At 44.6% G+C, this 17,839-nt stretch overlaps 1 protein-coding gene across 2 annotated transcripts in view; it reads right to left on the bottom strand.

Moving 5' to 3' along the window:
• Positions 1 to 919: 919 nt before the first annotated feature.
• SLC1A4 (solute carrier family 1 member 4) overlaps positions 920 to 17,839 on the bottom strand; it is a 33,865-nt gene continuing 16,945 nt past the window's right edge. The window contains exons 5-9 of one of the 2 annotated variants that reach the window (XR_008429757.1): positions 15,747 to 15,980; positions 14,434 to 14,628; positions 12,791 to 12,925; positions 9,269 to 10,594; positions 920 to 8,773 (exon numbers count right to left, since the gene is read on the bottom strand). Coding sequence is in view for 1 of the 2 variants with exons in the window: in XM_053937324.1 (XP_053793299.1) it covers positions 10,360 to 10,594; positions 12,791 to 12,925; positions 14,434 to 14,628; positions 15,747 to 15,980 (799 nt within the window). In the remaining variant the exon portion in view is untranslated. Of the gene's footprint in view, positions 10,595 to 12,790; positions 12,926 to 14,433; positions 14,629 to 15,746; positions 15,981 to 17,839 lie in introns of both variants that reach the window. The other variant, XM_053937324.1, reaches the window with a different exon arrangement.

Raw genomic sequence — 17,839 nt, 5'->3', positions numbered from 1 at the left:
TTTATCTCTTTGTTGAAATATTATAGGAAACCATCTCTTTATCCATAATAATGCCTAACAAGTGCTAATAATGTCTGGCTGGAGGCACCTGGGACTCAGTCTAAGGCTTAGCTCAGCTCTCATTAAAGAGAAGCAATCATTCCACCTTTTCCATGGGTCTCACAAAGCTTCATGGGTTTCACATGGCAAATCACTGTGGCTCTGACAACCACCCCAGACTTCAGAAAACCTGTATGCAAAGCTGACATGTAAATGGCTCCAGGCTCTGGTCCCAGAGGACCAGAAGTGAGCTAGTTCAGCTAGGAAGTGAGAAGCCAAAGACACAACCATGGAGTCAGACAGGCTTTTGGAAACCACCATATTGGTGGTTTTGGAAGATTTACATTCCAGGGCATAACACCAGTCACAATTTGTAAATCATAAATGGGCAGGTCCTTCAAATTCTGCTTCCTTCTTCTGGTGCTTGCAATTCTTGTGAATTTTGCCCCCTTGTTTATTTGTTCTGGGAGTTTAATGCTTGAAGCTAACCCACCTACACTTACATAGTAGATGTTTTTCCCCGGATCTGTGATGTTATGTGTGTGCATCTCAGGACAGACTCCACCCTTTGGAGATATATAAGCTTTTAATGGAAAAGCTGTGTCAAACCCACTTAGATGGCAAACCCAGGCCCTCAATTCTGAGACCAGCACACTGCTTGGATCAGCTGTGTGGCAAATTTAAAATTACCCTGAACTTACCAACGCGGCTGCCTATTGAAAAGCATTTCCTAATGATTACTCCCACTCCTCAAACCTTCTGCAAGGAACAAAGTCAGTTGGCTTGGCAGAAGGGCAGCAGGGGTGTGTGTCAGCCCTTCCACCCCACCAATGCATAACTGCTAATCCAGGCTCTCTCCAAACAAAGATGGAAACATGAATTCCGTTTGGGGTGGTTTTTATTTTAGATTGAGAAGCTACACAAAGAGAGAACAAATATACATTTCCATGAGAGAAGGGAAAAAGAGAGTATCCCATTGTGTCACCCTCCTAATACAACAAACCATCCCAACCTGAGCCACGGGACTGGTTGCTCCCCAGGTAGGCAGGGAGCTCTTACTCCAAAGGGTACAGCACACAACAAACATCTGTAACATCTGCCCCAGGGTCACACACCCCCAGACACAGCAGTATGGTCTTTTCTTTGCATATGTGCACAAACATCTGTTCTTGGGAGACAATGGAAAGGCTGATACAGAGTCACATGGGTGAAACCCACAGCTTTGAAAGAGGAACAGCTACTGATGGGCACAAGGATCAACACACCCACATGGCACAAACACCTCTTCAATGGAGTGGTTACTCTAAGCACAAGGCAGATACGTTTGTATCAGTGATACTGGATTGTACTGGAGTGGATGGCAGTGAATGTCAGAGTTCATCCTTATTTTTATTAAAGTAATTAATCAAACAGTTTAGCATATAAAAAATACAATAATCCTTCCTCCTAATCAGAGCAATTTGTGTTCAGGTAGAAATAAAAGCACATACACACCTCAGGATTGCTGCCAGAGAGCTCACAGGATAAAGAAAAGCAAAGCATTTTCCTTGTCTCACACCAGGACAGCACATTCGCCCTCCTGTCTCCAGGGATAATGGAGTCTTTCAGCTTTGGTGCATAGTTATATTTGAAAGCCAAAGCAACTTGGAATTTGTCCTGAAGGGAACCAGGACAAGGCACCTTTAAGGATAATAAGGCAGAAAGGAACTCCTCATGTGCAGGGGTGGTCCTGCTATCCCTGAATCTGAGGGATTAATCAAAATCTAATCAAAGTCTTCACCCTCACAAAGTGTGAGTGAGTCGGTCTCAGTTTGCTGTAACCAAGAAGCAGCTCAGGAGCTGAGGTTTGCTCAGCTATTTGCAGTGCTATGCACGGTCTCCATCCCATACAGCACGACCTTACAAGAGTGCAGCCAGGATAGTAACTGAGGAAGTCTAAATAAGATTGTGTCCTTAAAAGAGTGGAATTCTCATGGATGGCAAACACATCACCTCCACAGTGGCCTTCAGGGAAGACAAGTCAACAGAGCATCTGTTGAGGAGCAGAGCAGGGAGGCAGCGACAGCTGGGCCACCTTGGTCACAATTATTTGACTAATTAAGTGTAAAATGTCATTAAAGTATTGCCTTAATGAAGCAGAGTTTGTTCAGTCAGACATTCTCCAAAGCTAAAAACATGTCTTTGTCCCCTCCAACAGGACAGGAAACAGGCCATGTCCTCAGATGGGGACAGAATATCTTTAAGTTTGATCTATATACTATAGGAATCTGATCCTGCTGGGATCTGGGCAGACTCCAAGGAGCACAACAGACTCTGCAGGAGGGATACAGAGAAGGCAAACTGAACAAAACATGAGGAAGTTTCCTTCTGCATCAATACAAGCCACTAGGAAAACACTTTTTTATTCAAGGCACCACATCATAAGAATACTCTGAGCATGTAAAATGCCTTTAGTTACAGCCAAGAAACATTGCTTTACTGCTGCTTTGTTAATCATGATCATCTTAAAAGGCCCAGACCATTCTTCTGTGCTGGTACAGAGGAAAGAAACTGATTTCTCCATCAGAAATCCAGAAACCACAGAAAGCTCAGGAAATTACATCAATGCACATCAGTGAAGGCCCTGGCCTGTCCTTCTTGCAGCATTCCTTCTGGTTCTAAAAAAAGCTACAATCCAAACCAGTTAATATCTAGAGTATTTTTTTATGGTTAAGCACAGCTCTTTCTGTGGGAATGTAATCTGGGGGATTCAGATATTGTAAACAGTTCCTTGAGAGAAGAGTTCCCTTAGTAATTTCCTTCTGCAACATGTAACTGCAATTAAGTTGCACACACATGCCATATGCAGTTTAGTTTCAATTACTAAATACATGCTTGGCAAGGAAGATAATTACTTTCTCAGTGTTGTTTTACCAGAAGGAGCAAGTGAAAGCTATCCTAAGGAACATCTAAGACCAAATTTCTTGGTCTCTGTGGCTTAAAACCACACCGTTAACTTTGCATTACAACAGAGTTGGCTCAAAATCCATTTCCTCATGCTGGTTCCTGTTGGTAGCCCTGCTTGCCTTGCAAGCAACATCTGTGGCCTTGGGAGACAAGTATAAATGCTTCTTGAGCAGGATTTTACATAAGAGCTGTCGGCCAGCTGAAATGTCCACAGTGCTCACCTCCTGCTGGCACCGAGATCAGAGGTTAAATCCCAATGAGATTTCGTAACTGTTAAGGATGATGCATCTGCTGACACTGAGATATCATTTGATAAGTAACCACCCTGTGAACTCTTGAATGAAAGATTTTTTTCCTGTCTTATTAAAATTTCTGTACAGAAACAAATATATTTATAAACTCTCAGATGTGGATTCTTTTAAGGAGGTGATAGTTGTTAGCTAAAAATGAACCTGGCTTTGGGACTGAGTCTGCTCCTAGCTGGCTTGACAACTCTTCATGTGACTCAAGAGAGAGTTCTTTCACCTTTTTCTGTATTCATTCACTTGTGCAGATGGGAACTGATGCCTGCTGGTCACAAATGCCTGTAAGGACCCCATGCAGAGAATGAATTCTGTGTTAACATTAACTTCCCAAGACAGTGCTCAGATGTGAAGACCTACAGGAGCCAAATAAGGCCCTTGATCACTTATTGTCAGAGTTAAAATATTCAGGGGCAACTGTCTCCATGTGTCACTCAAAGTCTGGAAAAAGTTTCAGATCATTTGTCAAATGATCCCTTTTCCCTCCTGCCAGAAAACTGAAGCAAGTGAGCATGGCTTTCATCAATATGCTCCCATAGATAACAAGTTGGTCTTTGTCCTTGGAGAATAATAGTCTCCATGCATTTATCTGAAGAGCATTTGTCCTAGCTATCCTGCAAGGAGGAATGTGGGTCAATCCCTGATCCAGAACTGTACCGCTGTTCCTCTGGTCATGGCCAGCAGCCAGCAGCAGCTTATCAGAGCTCCATGCTGGCCCTCTGCATGCTGCCTTGTTGCATTTCAGAAACTTCAGCACTCCTGCCTCTCCCTGCAAATCCCTCCCAAGCAGCAGGCAGGGATTTGCATTGTCTCTGCTACATGCCAGACAAATGCCTGCAGCCTCTTTGATCCTATCCATATCAAAATGTCAAGGAAAAGATGCTCCTTTATCCTCTTGCTTACCCTGTCTTCTGTGATGGTGCCCCTGCAGCCTTCCATCTCTTCATTCTTTTTCTCCACCTTTGTCACCCATACTGACAAGAAGACAACTTGTTCTTTGAGTCTAAAAACTCTTTCTCCCACTGAAACTAGTCAGGAACTAAGCTGTCAAGACTCTCAATTTAGATGCTGAATCCATTATGATGTCTGTTAATTTACCTGAGCCTAAGCTTTCATGGCATGTCAGGTGGAGATGGAAGGAGGCAGATAGATCAGGGCACTGTGTTGTCCTTGACTAAGTCGTGTCCCTTTTCTGAGCTGCAGCTCACACTGACACCAGCTCCCCTGCTCCCCTCAAATTAGCCCAGCAAATGCATCCACCTGATCTCTTTTCCATCAGTCATTCCTCCTCTCACAATGCAACTCTGCATACTTTCATTATTTGATTCCTTTCAGATTTTTGAGAAGTTCATTATTCCTCAAGATTTACTCCTCTCTGTCTTAAGAGTACTTTCCAAACATTGCAACTCACTATCTTCCACACTATGGCTTGTGAGAGACACGTAAATATCTGTAAACCTAATTTACAGAAAAGGAAGCACAGGTATATGACTTATGCAACCTGTGCTGTTCATCTGTCACCAGATCAGTCATTACAGGCAGCTCTGCCATTATGAACTGCCAAGGCAGTGAATCTTGGCAAATCAGTGAAGATGTGACAATTTTTCTTTGGTGAGAGTTTATATTTTGGTCTTTGACTTGGTACCTGAGGCCTACTGCTTACTGCCTGTGTGAGGGTCAGGATTAAATTATGATTTCCAACAGGATGATGGTTTACAGTGGCTGCAGAAATGCTCTGTGTTAGCAGAGGACCAGAGTGAAGATTTTGCCCAGACTGTTGACCAATGCTGCAAATCTTTGCAGAAGAGGTGGTGGTTTTGTCCCTTTTGCAAGCTCTTGAGGCCACAACCTACAAAATATGGTTGGGTGGTCAGTCACAGAGACGACAGGGACTTGGACTTGAGTGAAAGAGGATCTGCCTAAACACCTCAGATTTCATTGTTCTTGCTGCAAAATAAGGAGGAACCACAGAAGAATAGGAATGGTGACACTGGGTCAGGTCCGTATCTGGCACTGGTCACAGCAAATGCCCAGGAAGAGTATGGGAACAGAGCAAGCACCAGGAAAGCTTCCTGCCCCTCACACCCTCCTCCCAATCTCTCACCACCTCAGGGCCATTGCCTCCTCAGGGCTGCCCAGAAAAGACAAAGCAGAGATTGTTTCACCAACCCATGTGGTACTTTGGCCAGCTCCACATCTCTGTTATATCCGAGGGACACAGTCCCGTTTGTCACATCCTGGCAGGGGAAGCCCTGGGATTGGCTCCAGTCCGTTCTCAACACAAAAGCCATCCTGATTGCAAGAGACACCCCCAGAAAGGGTTGAAGTCCTTTGCAATTACCCAGTCTTGTAGAGCAATTACCAACACCAAGACTCAGCTAAAGCTCAGTTCTTAGGAATACAAGATCTTTACTGAAAATATCCTACAAGCAGTCAAGTCCTGGCACCTTCCACTGCTCACTACAGCTTTTCAGGCATCTACACCCACATGTCACAGCACAGAACAAGCACCTTTCTCAATGTGAGAGACAGATACTGCTTGGCACTCTCAGAGCAACTCTGAATTACCAAGGCTCACAAACCTCTGCTGAGTCCAGGACAGGAACGAGGCAGAATGCAAACTGGAGCCCTCAAAAACTCTGTCCACTCTCCCATTTATTCCTGAGCCACTGAAACATAAAAAGAACATACAGTATTCCAGGAAACAGGATGAGATCAGGCAGTGATAAATAAAGCATGGAGTGAAAAGTCAATCCTAGAGAAGAAACAAAAGATGGTGCAAAATGCTCAAAGAAACTTCACTGAAAAAAAGGCTTGCAGACTCTTCAATATTTCATAGAATCCACTGAGCTGGAAGGGACCCATGAGGATCATCAAGTCCAACTCCTGGCCTTGCACAGGACACCCTAAGAAATACACCATGTAATTTCCATATCTTTCTCTCAAAAAGCAATTCCTGTACTAGAGGGTAGGACATGAGCTGAGGAGAGAACTTGCACCTTCCAGAAAAAAACCAAAACAATAAAAAAACCAACCTAAAATCAAATAGAAAATATTGTTTTCTGAAAATATGTTTTCTACATGGAATTTATTTCCTCTTTCATAAAAAAAAAAAAAAAAAAAAAAAGCAATTGACTAAAGGTTTCCAATTTACAGTTATGCCAGGAGAACAGAAATATATGTCCAGGCAAGAGACATTGGAGTTAATTACCACACTGGCACCAGATTTGTGGAGTGCCTGGGTGAGAGCAGAGCAGGTAGCCCTGTTTGTAAGGCTCCTGAGCACCTTCTCAGCTCACAGCCTCCTGGAATAGGAAGCTCCCAGTATAACATATTACACTGCAGGTCAAAAACAGAATCTCAAATATACATCCCTCAACTGCCCTTTCATTTTTCTCACAGCAGCCTTACCTGAAGACCCTGACCACTTAGAGCAAATGGCAAGTCTTCTGTCTCATCAGACTTACCACCAGGATCCACATCATTACAGTGGCAGTTGTTGGAATGTATCACATTTTTTTACAGTCTCAGAGAGTGCAGTACTGGATCTTTCACATTCCTACCTTAAGAAAACAATCCAGGTAGAGAGTTCTAGAATGCATCACGGTTATTGTGAGGAATGGGAACATCACAGAAAAAACCAAAATGTAAATTCTGACACAAATGATTAAAAAATGACCAAGAAGATGTTCTGAGAAGCAGTAATTATCCAGCACTACTGCTTCCATAGATCCCTCTTGTGCACAAAACTAACAAAAGAACTGGCACATTCTGAAGTCTAAAGTAGGGCTTCTGTAAGATTACAGATTTCTGGCAGGTTAAGAGCTGAATACTCATGGTTCATATAAATCCTATGATACCTGTCTCCAAGAAAAGGAATGTCAGATTTCCTTGATTAAATTCCTGCTATGAGAATGATTTTACCTCCTTAAATCCAACTGCTCTAACAAGCTTTACGTAGGACTAGACATTCATATCAATGCAAAACATGGCAACCCACTAGTAAAGACTGTGAGCTTCTGTATTGCTATTGGAAAATACTAATACTGGGTATTTTCTTCAGTTTTCCATTTCCTGGGATCCCCTGTCAGGAACAATGTGCCGCAGCCTATGGCACACTGCTACAAGGATGAGGCACACTCCAGCTGCAGCACCATAGGGAAGAAGGATCATATGGCAATGGCAAGGTAGTGCCTTGCAAGGAAGCCCAGCCTTTGGGTTTGCCCAGGGCAGTACTTCTACCTGTGGGCAACAACAGCTTCAGGGTGAAAGAAAATTAAAACTGTGATGTGCTCTTCTCTGAAATGGTGCTGTGATGCTTCATGAATTGTCATTTTAGTACTGCCCTCATGTGCTGATCCTAGCTGCATGTGTCACACTGAAGGAGAGCAGCATAGAACCACAGAATGTTAAAGGGTTGGAAAGGACCTTAAAAGATCATCCAGTCCCAACCCCCCTGACACGTGCAGGGACACTTCCCACTAGACCAGGTTACTCGAAGTCTTATCCAGCCTGGCTTTGAACACTGGCAGGGTTGGGGCATCTACAACCTCCCTGGGAAATCTGTTCCAGTATCTCACCAAATTTCATCTCTTTCAGTTTGTATCCATTAGTCCTTGTCCTACCACTACAGTTCCTGACAAAGCCCCTCTCTGGCTTCCCTGTAGGCCCCCCTCAGATACTGGAAGGTTGCAATGCAACCTTCTATTCTCTGGGCTGAACAGACCCACCTTTGTCAGCCTGTCTTTGCAGGGGATGTGCTCCCATGCTCTTTGTGGCCCTTATCTGGACTTGCTCCAACAGTTCCATGTCCTTCTTATGTTGGGAACACCAGAATTGTACAGAGTATTCCACAGGGTCTCACAATAGCACAGGAGCTAAACATCTGATGAGGGATAAAACTGAACTACAGAACCTAGCCCACAGGGGACAGTCAGGAATTAAAGCTTCCTTGACACACCTATATACTATTTTAAAACCAAAGTATTTGGGGTTCTGGTGCATTCAGATATTTCAAAGAGATGCTTAGACTTAAAAATGTGCTTTTGGTTTCCTGAGTTGAAAGGAGTTGGGATGATTCTAACAGGAAAAAAATGTGAAGTTGATCTGCTGGGCAAAAGACAACCCTACAGAACTGTGTTTGTCTCCTTTCATTTTGAAGGTGAGCCAAAGAATGACCAAATTTTGTGGACATGGTTACAAATAAACTGGTTAAGAAGAAACTCCACCTGCAGTTTCCCAGAGGGCTGACTAATCCTTTCCTACTTGGATTGTCTGCATGGCTCCAGTGCACTGGATTAACCAGCCAGTCATGATGCACTCACGAAGCTCTCCCTCAGGGGTGGCCACATCTCACTCTGAGCATCTTCCTGCAAAATTCATTGAGTCCCTTTACCAGGAGGGATGCTTTGCAAAGGAAGGTAGCTGCTGCTATGGAATTGGAGTTGCCTCTTCCTAGTGCTGGTATCTTTCCAAGATAGATTCCTCTGAAGCAAGAGAGAACAAAGAAAAAGGGAGATTTAGCATTACTTTATATCAAAGCTAAGTGTAAATATATATTGCTGAATTAACAGTGTGGAGATGGACCATATGCAATCTCTTGTTGAAGTAACCAAGGGAAAACATCACAAGTCCAGGCAAATTTTGGCATACATAGTCATAATTTTTTGACTATTAGCATCCAAAGAGCCAAGATAAATCAACAGGATCTTTGTAATGAGTTTGCCAGACTTTGTTCAGCTTTGGGATGTACATTCAGGAAGGACACTGTAAAGGCAAAAAGGAGGAATAAGAATCCAGAAGTATTTAGCTGAGCTTCAAGCAAAGGTTACCACCTGCCATTAAAGCATTACCCTGGCCCAGCACCACCCAGAATTACTACAAGTAAACTGCTGCCAGAAGGACATTTATGGCAGGACCAAACTCCTAGCACGAACAGGTCGCCAGTTCCCACACAGAGATCACTGGGATTATAAACTCACCTCTTCCCCTTTCAAGCCAAGACTCAGAGTTGCCTGTCATCAGTTTCCACATGATATGTGTTCACAATTTTTCCTCCCCTATTCAACTTTGCTGAAAAAGAGTATGACTGAAGTTGTTTTGATTGACCCATTAAATAAACATGAACAGGACGTGGTGTGCTAGCAGAAGATCATGTGTGTTTTCATGAAGGGAACTGACTTCTGGATTTATGGATGTTGTCATAGGCAAGCCTCTTTCAGACATACTAATGCTGGAAGACTCAACATTTTTTCAGCCCCAAAGGGATTACTTTAACAAAATTTGTTCTTCCTCTGGATTTTTTCCTTAACAGCTTGGTTAAAAGAAAGGAGGAAACCAATCCTTGATCTGCACAAAGATCTCCTCTGTTTGGTCCCACAGTTTGGGAGTTACTCACCAAGGAAAGCTGCTATGAGCTGCAATGTAGAGAGAGAATGAAACAAGTCCCTATAAGCTATTAATTTAGGTATGAAACCAAAAAAAAATTAAAAATAAAAACCAGCTAGTTTTAAGGAGATATTCAATGTTTTTAATGGATCGGAGAACATGAGAGGAAGGGGAGTGGGAGAAAAATGTTGCTTCATAACATGGCTGTAATGGTTGGTGTTTCCAGGCTAGAAAACAAATTTAAGCAACATTTTCACCCACTCTGGAGTTTCTAGACTGCTTCTCCATTCAAACAGCAGCAAAAGTTTTCCCCTACAATAAGCACATACTGGGTTTGTCTACCTCCCTATCTTCAACCCATCTGAGCCTTCACTAATGGAAGTCTTGTTACACCAGAAGCCTCCATGGCAGTTCTCACATCCACGTACACAAGTGTGCAGCGCAACACGCATACATGTACACGCATAAACTATCAAAACACTATTATAAAGCGAGTGCTCCTTGTCAACAGCCCTCCTCTGCCCACCCCACCTCCCTCCCCTTCCCCAGGCCAGCATATTTCAAAACAGACTGGAACTGAGCACTTCCAAGAGCCATCCAGCCCCTGGTCGCACTGCAAATGTCTGGGTGCGTTGACAAGTCCCTGGGCCACCTCTAGGACTGGTGTCGGCGAGCGGCCTCGAGTTCACAATACTGATTCCTTGGATTCAGGGTCTGCTGTGCTGCTTGTGTTGGACACTGGGTTTTTGTGGGTTACCAAGGGTGACGTTTCTGCTTCAGACTTGCTGTTAGCAACTGCTTCTACGGTGACTTCCTTTAGCTCCTGCTCTCTCTCTTTCTTGTCTTTTTCATTCAGGTAATTAAGGATGCCTGCTCCCAGGGCATCCCCTTCCACATTCACAACTGTGGTGGTTCGGTCCCTGGTGGAGATCAGAAACAAAAGCCAAAGCAGCAGGGTTTTAGTTTTAAGAGAGTTTTAACACAATAAGGGGAGCTGATTCACCCCTGCCGAATCACTAACATCAGGGGAACTAGACAAGGGTGATGTAGTTATCACATGTGTTTTCCAGAGAAGTATCATTACTATTTCAGAACTAAAAATGTGCACCAGAGCAGGTTTAAGGTCAGTCAAACTGTTACTATCAGCTGGTTCTGGTCTCTCTGTGGGTTGCAGCAATGGTACTACTGTTTCTCAGGCATCCTGCTTTTCACAGGTCACCTCCCTCCTCTTCCCTTTTTCCAGGCTAGCATTTTTCAAATGCATGTTCAGAGCTGGAGCTTACTTTGTGCTTATCCAGTAAGTGACTCAGAGCACCTAGCTCTCTTTTTAACTACTGTGACTGGTATCTTAATCCAAGCACCTACTTAAGGGATCCTTCCAAAAGCAGGCAGAACGACTTGTGCTCTCTGCATTTGCTGCCCATAGCACCTGCCTTAATTTTTGGTGCTACAATACAAAACTAGTGTGCCAGGGTGTAATGGAAGAGATTTATGGGTCATAAAGATGAACAGTGTTCTCATGTAGCTTTTGAGACTTGCTAGTCATTCTGCAGCCTAACTTTAACAGAGGCTCAATTTGTAATTGTCGTCCTCCCTGGTAATTAAACAGCTGGCATGAAAGCAAGACATGGGACTCCTTCCTCCCTCTTTCCCCCTTTTGTTACCAGAAGGCTGAGCTCCTTAACTAGAACACTTGACCACAGAGGGATACTACCTATTTTAAAAAGAAGGCAACCAGCACAATACAGGCTGAGAGCAGCCCAGAGTGAAAAGGAAGGGCAAGTTTTTCACTGTTGCCTCAAAGCACTTGCAAGTACAGGAGTGGAACACCCAGCCACTACTGTACTTCCTTAGGAAGGCAGGATAAAAAGGGCTTTGCCTGTATCTCCTGTCCTCTGGAGGTGGCTGATCCCCAAGAGGTTACAGCAAGAAAGAGTGTGATGACCCTAAGGAAGCTGTAGGAATATGCTCCACAGACACGTGTTGTGTGGGAAGGGAAGGTAATACAGCTGCCACCTTCCCCAGTCTCTGAAATTTCCACATCTGCTGTGGGAATGCACCATCTATACAGAGAGGCTGGTGTTTCCAAAAAGCAATGCTGAGGCATTATGTGCAGTCCAAACCAGGAACTGCCCAATAACCCACCAAATGGAAACAATTTACCTGAGCAGGATTCAGATCACTTGACCCATACTGACTCTTACTTCTTTCCCAGAAGATGGAAAGGAAAGGTTACCACCATCAATACTGTCTACTAAACTTGTGACACTCAGCAGTGTGTTCCAGCCATGACACTGCCCTTGGCAGTGACAAGTGTCACAAACCCTCTGTGTCCCTCCCCTGCCAGTGGACAGCACCCCTCTGTGACACTTGTGTTGGTGCTTTGACCAGTCTTGAAACTATAAAAAAAGTTCAAACAATAGCTGACAGGAGCTTCTGATGGAAACTGCTTCCCACGTGTGACTAAGGAAGTTTTCCACAAGTGATGTTCAGACTCAATTTCCTTTGTCCTCCCCTGCCTTTCTAGTGGCCAATTAATTTCCAGCAATATCAACACATTCTAAATGAACTTTTAACAACCATTCTAATGGGAACTGAAGCCAAGAAGAAATACATTTCTACAAAGGCTGAATAAAAAAGCTTGAAGAGGGATTTTAGCATACTGACTGCTTTAAATGGGAAGGCACCACCTTTTCCATTGCCCATCACAAGTTACCTGTCCTGTAGGCAGGCATCATGTAAGAATTATTTTCTACTGGGTTTTATTCTGGACTTTGACCCCGTTTCCAGCTAAACATGCTACAGGGATGCTGTAGTGAGGTGGATGTCACTCTTTTCCCATTTAACAAGTGACAGAATGAGAGGAAATGGCCTCAAATTGCACCAGGGGAGGTTTAGATTAGATATTATGAAAATCTTTTCATGGGGAGAGTTTGAATCATTTGAACAGACTGCCTAGGGAAGTGGTGGAGTCCCCATGACACGGCTTAATGGTGAGCATGGTGGGTGGTGCTACATTGACAAAACCTGAACGTTTTTTTCCCAGCCTTAGCCATTCTGTAATTCCATGTTTCTGTGCCTCCCAACAGCAGGTAGGTGAGGCCTGCAGTACTCACACAATCCAGTCCACGGCCAGTATGAGGGACAGGTCGTTGGTGGGCAGCCCGATGGCCTCCAGGATGATGGCGATGGTGAGGACGCCTCCGGCGGGGACCCCGGCTGCTCCCACGCTGGACGCCGTGGCCGTCACGCTGCAAATCAACAGCCATGCCTGGTGAGAGGAGCTCCCAGCTCTGCCCTGCTGCACTCTGTCGTGTGCTTCCCTGCCATGGGAGCTGTAAACAAACGCTCCAGCATGGGACGCGGGGAGCGCTCGCTTCCCAGGCAAACCCCTTCCTGCCTGCTGATGCAAAGGAACGGACAGAGGACAGGGGCTCAGCAGGGATCCGCAGCAGAAACCGTGGGGATGGCTCTGGGTTCAACACCAGCACTGCCTTTTCAGGGTCAGAAACAACCAACACAACTCCATCCTGCTGCCTTTTCAGGGTCAGAAACAACCAACACAACTCCATCCTGCTGCCTTTTCAGGGTCAGAAACAACCAACACAACACCATCCTGCTGCCTTACTAACATGCCCAGCTCCAGTATGCTGAGGGACTTACAGCTCCTGACCCCACGTGTATAAAGGCAAACTCTGCCATGCAGGGCACAGCACCTTCTCTGTGTCTCGTTTGCATCCCAACCCAGCCCCTAAATCAGGAGCTGGAAACCTGCAGTGCATGTGCTCAACACACCTTTTTGTGTGCAGATGTCTGCAACTGAGCTCTCCTTGGGCTATCACTGCATCATCCTCAGACCTGTCTTCACACCTGATTCACTGAGAGTACCTCAGAGTAGAAGAGCTGATTTGGCTACACACCAAAAAAACCCCAGTGCCCCAGCCCTGCCTTAAATAGACAAACAACATACTGGGAAACACAATCAAGAAGGAAATAAAACCTGGCCAGGAAGGGTAAAAAAGTGCCAGGAAACAGCTCTAGGAGGCATGTGGCTGATGCAGCTGTGAGGTGGATGGGCACAGTGAGGAGCCAGAACTGCTTGTAGCATCCTCATTTAAGGGATTTTGAGGAGAAAAATGAAGATAATGACACTTCATGTGATATGGGACATTGGAGGATATTCCAGTCTTAGAGAAGAATGTAGCACTGGGGTGGTGGAGGGGATAATGGAGCAAAGCAGTCAGGAGGGGAACAACAAGAGATCTGACCAGGAAAGCCAGCAATGTGATGGTAGGAAGGACAGAGATAAGCAGGAACAGAGTCTTTAGTAGAAAACAAATGCATAAGGAATCAAGGAGCTGGCAGGAGAATTTTCTAAGACATCCAGAGGGGGAATAAGGGGCTGCTTTCTGGGCAATGCAGAATGCCTCAATTACCCAGCCTTATGGTGACTGGAGGATGGAGGAGTGAGATGCTTAAGGAAGGAGAGGAATTCCATGTGAGAAAGAGCTTTAAACAGCTCAAAGACTGTTTCAGAATTCAATTACCCCTCCCAGGTTCCACCTTTTATTAAATCGAGATTCTGGCAAATCTTGTAAAGGTTTAAAGACTCCATCCTTTAATCACCCTATAATTATGTTACATAGCAGTTTGTAAGCTTTAGGTCAGAGATGTGGAATGCTAACTGTTAGCTATTAACGGAGAGACCACAGCTTGAATGTGTCTGGGGGCCAGAAGAATGTGGTTGCAAGTAACTTACAGAATTGTGAAGATCTGCCCAGGGTTGAGGTCGACATTATTCAGCTGAGCAATAAACACAGCTGCCATGCACTGGAAAATAGCAGCTCCATCCATGTTTACAGTGGCCCCAATGGGAAGGATGAACCTGCTGATCCTCTTGTCAACTCCGTTGTTCTCCTCGATACACTTGATCATGGACGGGAGCGTGGCAGAGCTGGAAACAGAACAGGAAGAAATGGAACACAGAGCACCAGGGTGCTCTGAATGCCCCAGCACTGTCATGGCTTTCATGTTTCTAGCATGCTGCAGACAGGACTGTCAAGGCAACAATGCCATTTTACAGTTCCTCTCTGGCATGATGGCAATGAGGGACCCTCCTTGCTGGGTTTTGAGCAGAGGCATTTAATAATCTGCTTTCATCCAGAAATAGCTGATAAGGACTTTAATCTCCCACAAGCAAGAACTCATGACTTAACACAGTATGCAGCATTACATGGCTGTAGAATGAGCAAGCCTCAAACTACAAACATACAGTAACAGATGGAAATATAGCAGGGGAGGTTGGAACTAGATGATCTTTAAAGTTCCTTCCAACCCAAACCACTATGATTCTATGATAATAATATCTTCACAAATGAACAGAAAAATAATTAAAACATCACTCTTGGATTTACTTCTTGCATTATAAATTACATGGTTTTATTCATAAACCCTCTCTTACTATGCAGAAGGAGGGAGTTTATAAATAGTACTTCAGCTCTATTGACAGACATGCAACATGCTTTTGGGGATGACCTGAAATGATTTTATATAATATGTCATTTGATCAGGTGTTTGTACTTGAGAAAAGCATAAATGACACACTCAATTATTTGGTTATGACAAATAAAAGCTGATCAGGCCAGATCTTTGAAATAAATGCTAAATGCCTTTACACTAGCAAGCAAGTCTGCTTTGCTCCTACGAGTTTAAATTTGTTCCAGGTCCTTCTAAACTTACAAAATAAACTTCTGAGGACAAAGTCACTCACTACTGACACTCACTTCACTTAAAATTGAAAGGACAGCTGGCAGGATCATTTAAAGACAATTTTATTTTTTTTTCCCAAGCTATTTCCAACTCAGCATCATTCAACAGCCCCAACATTTTGAGGAATTCTTTTCAACAACTGATAATCAGCATGTGCTGTGTGGCAGTGGGACTCTCTATGCTCAGAAGACTCTTTCTGCAATCTCAAGAACAACATTCACACCTTAAACTAAAACTGATACAGCCAGTTTAGGGTGACAAACATAACCAGGCTACAGTCCCAGAAGTGGCACAGAAACCCACCTGGAGCAAGTGGCAAAGGCAGTGGCAAGTGGTGTGATAAGTCCTAAGAGAAAACGATACGGATTTTGCCGTGTGGCTGCAAAATAAATAAGTGGCAGAATGATTCCTCCGTGGATGATGTGGCCCAGGATAGAGGCAAAGATGTATTTTCCCAGACTGGTCACCAGAAGCACAATATCTTCCATTTCCACAATCTTGCTCCCAACAAGGAACATAATGCCAATAGGTACATACCTGTGTAAATGAAATATTGGCTGTCATTAAGTACAAACAAAAAGCCTTGGTAAACATGGCATTTTCTGTCCTGGAGATAACATTCCCCTAAACAATCTGCTGCACCTATTGAAGGATAGTTCCCTATTCACCAGAGGCTCAGGTCAGGCAAATTTAGAAGGCTTTTCTAAGACTCTTGTTTGGTGGATGGTAAGCAGTCAAATTTTAAAACGTCTGTTCACTTATGCCCTCAGAGACAGGGCAAGGAGAGTGCCAAAGGGAAGGTGAGTGGGAAGCAGAAATGCTGCCAGGAGCCACCAGGACAAGACACCAGTGGGGAGGGGAGGGAAGGGGAGGGAAGGAAGGGGAAGGGAGCAGCATCACATCACTGGAGTAGAGACAGGGGTCAAAGAGTTGGGTCTCAGACATGCAGAAACTCCCAGCACGAGTACAGAGTCAGGTCATTAAAATCACAGACACACTGGGTGCCAACTCCGTGGAGGTTAAGAAAAAGCTGTGCACATACCAGAGAGCTCAGCTAAAGGCTGCTGATGCATGTGCCAAAGGCAGCAATTAACTCTGCTATTTGCCTAAAAAGGACTAAGTTAAATGATCAGGCTTCCAGAGCCCCCCCAAGCCAACAGCCAGGCACACACACACATCCATGACTCTTATCTAGAAACACGCCACATCAGCATTTGTTTGAAGTTTCCTTTGTCAAGAGCACTCGGATCTGCTCCAGGGGGAGGGCCACCTGCAGGCCACAGCCACACCTCTGGTCCCAGTAGCCCTGAAAAGCCTGAACTGTCCTTGCACCAACAGCACAGCAGCTCTAAACAAACTGTGTGAATCACTGCAGGCCCAGGGCCAGCTCCTTCCTTAGCTCTGCTGGGATGTTTGTGTGAGTACCTCTGCTGATGCTGTCCACACTTCATCCCTTTCTTCTAAGATTAAGAAATACTAAAAAATCACCCAGCTCCCCAAAATCCTGCCCCCAGGAAAATGTGTGACTACAAAAGATTTGCCTGTACATCTCGGGAATAAAGAATCCAATGTCCATGTTCAGAGAAGCTGATTTGTGGAGTCAGGACAAACTTCAGAAGGTTTGGTTAAGCATGCAAAGGTGTGGACAGGTGGGCAAGCCTTAAGGCTGCTCAGATCACTCACTTCTTCCTGGCCTGCCTCTCCCTCAGTGGTTCTGCAGCTCCTCTGTTCCATGCAGAGAACATCTCCTTATGTCCCAGATCCATGTGAACATCCTCTATCCCTTGGCCAAATTTCTAGGGGAGCCTGTAGAACATTCCCCACTTAGCCTCTGCAGTTCTGCCTCTGAACTGTCTTTCTGAGGATCCTGATTAGCCAGATCCAGCTGAGCCCTGGTCCTTCACAAGCTCTGAACACTGAATTCCTCCCCTTGAAGAGGGAGGCTGGAGAGGAAAGAACTGAAAGTTGAGACCCAAGTGCTGCTAAAACAAGAGAGTGGCTGTTGAATGGGACCAGATACGAGCTCAAGCTGCCTTTGCTGCCAGTAGGATTTCACCATTCCAAAGTATCCCTTGGGAAGCACATGCAGCTTGACAGATTTTGAATAAATACCAGGACTACACAAGAGCCTTAAGGAAGAAAAGAGAACAAGTAAGGGCTTCACTGTTAATGGTCAGCAGTGGTCTCTGTAATCCACAAAATAAAGGATTACATACCAACTGATTGGCTTGAAGTGCTAGCACTGTAATAAGCTGAATACATGAAATGCCTCTTATCAGTATTCAGTGTCCAAGGAATTACATTCAAGAGCAAAAAGCTTAAGCTGCTTGGAGACTGAATTTTTCAATCCCTTATGGTAGCAACTAACACAGAGATCTGCCTGTGTAAAATCAGGT

The sequence above is a fragment of the Vidua chalybeata genome, chromosome 3 (genome assembly GCF_026979565.1).
Source record: "Vidua chalybeata isolate OUT-0048 chromosome 3, bVidCha1 merged haplotype, whole genome shotgun sequence".
NCBI lineage: Eukaryota > Metazoa > Chordata > Aves > Passeriformes > Viduidae > Vidua > Vidua chalybeata.
Note: the sequence above shows the minus strand (reverse complement) of the source record. Positions and strands in the feature narration are given on the sequence as shown.